Below are 3850 nucleotides of genomic sequence, written 5' to 3'. Positions count from 1 at the left end.
AGCAATATTAGCCATTCATATCTCTTTAGTGAATATATACCATGCAAAAAAAAAAAAAAAAAGACTCCACATTTTGCTAACATTACTTAGTTACTTTTTATCCTTCAAAATCAGTAAGTAGGCCAAATTACATTATACATGCTTTTGATCATTTCGGTATGTGATCAATTAAAAAATTTTCCTCTTTAATGTAGTCTTATTAGCCAGATATTAGATTTTAATTCTGTACATTGTTTCTCCTTATTTTATTCTTGCCAAGCAGTATCTTTATACAATTAAATTTTTAAAAACTTGCTGTTATATAGACACTGGAGTAAAAAGTTAAAATCCTATGCCCTTGCTTAGAGAAAACTACTTTTAATTGTTTGGCGTATGTGCTTCCAAACATTTTGCGTCCGTTTTTGTACTTTCTACCATTTTGTTGATTTGTTTATTTTCGTACTTTGCATCATAGTGTTTTGATATATAAAAAGGAAAACAAATCCTTCCTTAATTCTTTTTTTTCCCAAAATTTTCTTAACTAACCTTAGCATTTATTAACTTCTCCAAAAGAATTTTATAATTTGATAAGCACTATTGTATTACTTGTTTAGATAGATGGTCTTTCATACCTTTGGTTTTATTGTTATATGTTATTTATTCATTCAGTAATCTGTATCTTTTCTTCCTTTTTCTTACATTTCAGAGTCCTGGGTGTGGAAACTCACATGAGTCAGTTCAGTCTAGAAGGGTAGTAATTTCTCATAATATGGACAAAGTTCTGAAAGAAGGTAAGGGTTAAATGAAAGTATATAATTACCATGTAAAGCAATTCATTATGTTCTAAAAGGAAAATAATCTTCAGCAAACTTATCTATCCTTGTCTATGTATAACATTGGGATTTTTTATTCATGAATTTTTATTTGATGACTGAATAAATACATTTATATTTTAGTAGGATGAATGGGTTTTAAACTTTTTATTAAGTGGGAATTTCTAGGTCCCATAAAGTCAGCCAGCCATGTGGAGCTAGTTCCACCATATGAAGCAAGGATCTGTACTCTGTTTCATAAAATACTTATCAGCAAGTATTTTCTTCTTTTAGATGTAACCTAGAGAAGGTGTACTGGGAATAAATACACTCAGGCTCACTGATTTACAAATCAGTTAATCAGATTAAGAGATAGTGGTCAACCTTACAAAAAAATGAAGGACATGCAAGTGAAATTTATGTTGAGGAAGGTTGGATGGGGAATTGTGGAGGGTATAGTATTGTTGCATGTCTAGAAATGGGAATAAGTCATTGTAATTACAAATATTAAAGTTTAAAAGATAACATATTTTGATCAAATTAAAGTTTAAAAAGCAGTTTTAAAAATCAAATTTCTAAAAACACTGACAGTTTCAGTTATATGTGCAGAAAAAAAGGTCCGAGTTTTTCAGGTGAATATGTGATGTTAGATATGAAGTTAAGGAACTAAATAAGTGATACATAAGCAAGTATGTTTTACTTGTCACAGAAATCACCATATTAAAATTTGAAGATCAATACTGTATAAGTACAGAGACAGAATTTTAGAACTTTTAAAATATTTAAACTTTTAAACTTTTAAAATATTTGTTATATTAGAAGTTAAAGCACGATGGCTTTAATAAAACTTATTGGATTTAAAATTGGACTTTTATTATTCATAATCTCAAAACCATGGTTTAAAAAAGTAATTCTTAATTGCTTTTATTGAGGTAAAATTACATACTTCGAAGTGCATTAATTTTAAGTGTACAAATTTTAGTAATTTTCAGAAATGCATATAACCATGTAACCACCACCTTCATCAAAATAAAGAACATTGGTATCATTACAGAAAATTAAGTGCATCCAGCAAATTTTTTATTCCAGATACTGTGCTTTTCATATCTAGAATTTCTATTTGATTCTTTTTTGCAGTTTTTGCTTCTCTGCTGAGATTTTCCCATCTGTCACTTATGACTATCTTTATCTTTAATTCCTTCAACATATTTATAATAGCTACTTTATTTTATTTTATATTTTATTTTATTTTTTTCCCCTCCTTAATCCCCTCCCCACCCTTCAATCCTTGACCTATGGATGTTGCCGTTTCCCCTTAAGAAGTGGATTTCTGAAGGCAGAGCGTCTTCTCCCACACGCTCACGACGTGCACCTGGGGCCTGGCACACCCGGGGCCTGGTGCACCTGGGGTATGGTCCATGGCTCTACCTGGGACGTGAACCTAGGACCTTATGTGTGTAAAGCAGACATGCTAACCACTACACTATGGAGCTACCCCTTATTTTTTATTTTTTAATTGAAGAAATGATTAAATTTTTCCCCCCATCTACCTCCCCCCTCTCCCTTCCCCCCTACCCTCTGGTAACCACTAGTCCATTGTCCCTGTCCATGAGTCTCTGTTTGTTTGTCCTGTTCATTTGTTGCTTTTAGGTTTATATCCTACATATAAGTGATACCATGTGATTTTCAACTTTTTCTGTCTGGCTTATTTCGCTTAGTATGATTATCTCAAGGTCCATCCATGTTGTTGCAAATGACAGTATTTCATCTCTTCTTATGGCTGAGTAATATTTCATTGTAAATATGCACCACAGCTTCTTTAGCCAATCATCATCGTAGGACACTTCGGTTGCTTCCATGTCCTGGCCACCGTGAATAATGCTGCTCTGAACATCAGTGTGCAAATACTTTTTGGGATATGGGTTTTCAAATCTTTGGGGTAAATACCTAGTAGAGGGATTGCTGGATCATATGGTAGATCAATTCTTAGTTTTTTTGAGGCACTTCCATACTGTTTTCCATAGTGGCTGTACCAATTCGCAGTCCCATCAGCAGTGTACGAGGGTTTCTATTTCTCCGCATCCTCTCCAGCATTTGTTATTACTTGTCTTGTTGATTATAGCTATTCTAACAGGTGTGAGATAGTATGCCATTGTGGTTTCGATTTGCATTTCCCTAATAGCTAGCGATGTTGAGCATTTTTTCATATATTTGTTGGTCATTTGTATGTCCTCTACTTTAAAGTTTCCTGTATTCTAACATCTGAGCCATATTGGGATTGGTTTCTATTGATTACTTTTTCTCTTAACTATGTGGTACTTCTTTGGGTTTCTTCTCAGGTCTAGTTATTTTTGACTGTGTACAGAACAATGTAAATGATACTTTCTAGACATTCTAGATTCTGTTTTCTTCCTCTGAAAAATGTTAGTTTTTGTTCTGTTATGCAGTTTAATTTTCAGGTGATCACCTTGAAGGTATTTGGTGTTATACATTTTTTTAGGATGGATCTGTTTGTATTTTCGTCCTTAGCTTATGGTGAATCCCTTAGTCCTGGGACTTAGGCTTAACTCATCTATTTCATGGTCCTTTCACAGTTTCAACAGAAAGCCCATGGTCATACCTCTGACTTGGTGAGACTCCCTGTGGTGGACAGAAGTTGAAGTCTCTGCTCCTCTCTTTTTAGTCTCCCAGCTCTTTCAGCCTTCCGCTGCTCTTGTCATGTTACCTACGTAGATGTGTAGTTTAAAGCCAACAACTGGTTTGAGAGATCATACTCAGGTTTTGTGGATTTATACTTTTTGGTATTTCCCGCCTTTATTTCTAACTGCTTTGGCAATTTCTGACTCTGTATTTTGAGTTATTAAAAAAAAAAATCAAATGTTCAGTCTGAGTTTGAACTGCCTTTTGTGTCTCTGACCACTGAATGCTTTCAGGGGAAAGTTATATAAATGTGAATTGTACCTTGGCTAGTCCCTTCTTTTAAGGGTAGATTCTTCTTCAGTTTCCACCTACTTTGGTTACTCTCTGGTGCTTATCAGTAGTTCTTTAATATTTTTTCC

General features: G+C 33.7%; 1 protein-coding gene across 2 annotated transcripts in view; it reads left to right on the top strand.

The window, feature by feature from the left end:
• Positions 1-669: 669 nt before the first annotated feature.
• Positions 670-3850, top strand: part of SNX25 (sorting nexin 25) — an 84209-nt gene continuing 81028 nt past the window's right edge. Inside the window, exon 1 of one of the 2 annotated variants that reach the window (XM_023532885.1) lies at positions 670-770. Coding sequence is in view for 1 of the 2 variants with exons in the window: in XM_011364006.2 (XP_011362308.1) it covers positions 749-770 (22 nt within the window). In the remaining variant the exon portion in view is untranslated. The remainder of the gene's footprint in view (positions 771-3850) is intronic. The other variant, XM_011364006.2, reaches the window with a different exon arrangement.

The sequence above is a fragment of the Pteropus vampyrus genome, unplaced genomic scaffold (genome assembly GCF_000151845.1).
Source record: "Pteropus vampyrus isolate Shadow unplaced genomic scaffold, Pvam_2.0 Scaffold92, whole genome shotgun sequence".
Lineage (NCBI taxonomy): Eukaryota > Metazoa > Chordata > Mammalia > Chiroptera > Pteropodidae > Pteropus > Pteropus vampyrus.
Note: the sequence above shows the minus strand (reverse complement) of the source record. Positions and strands in the feature narration are given on the sequence as shown.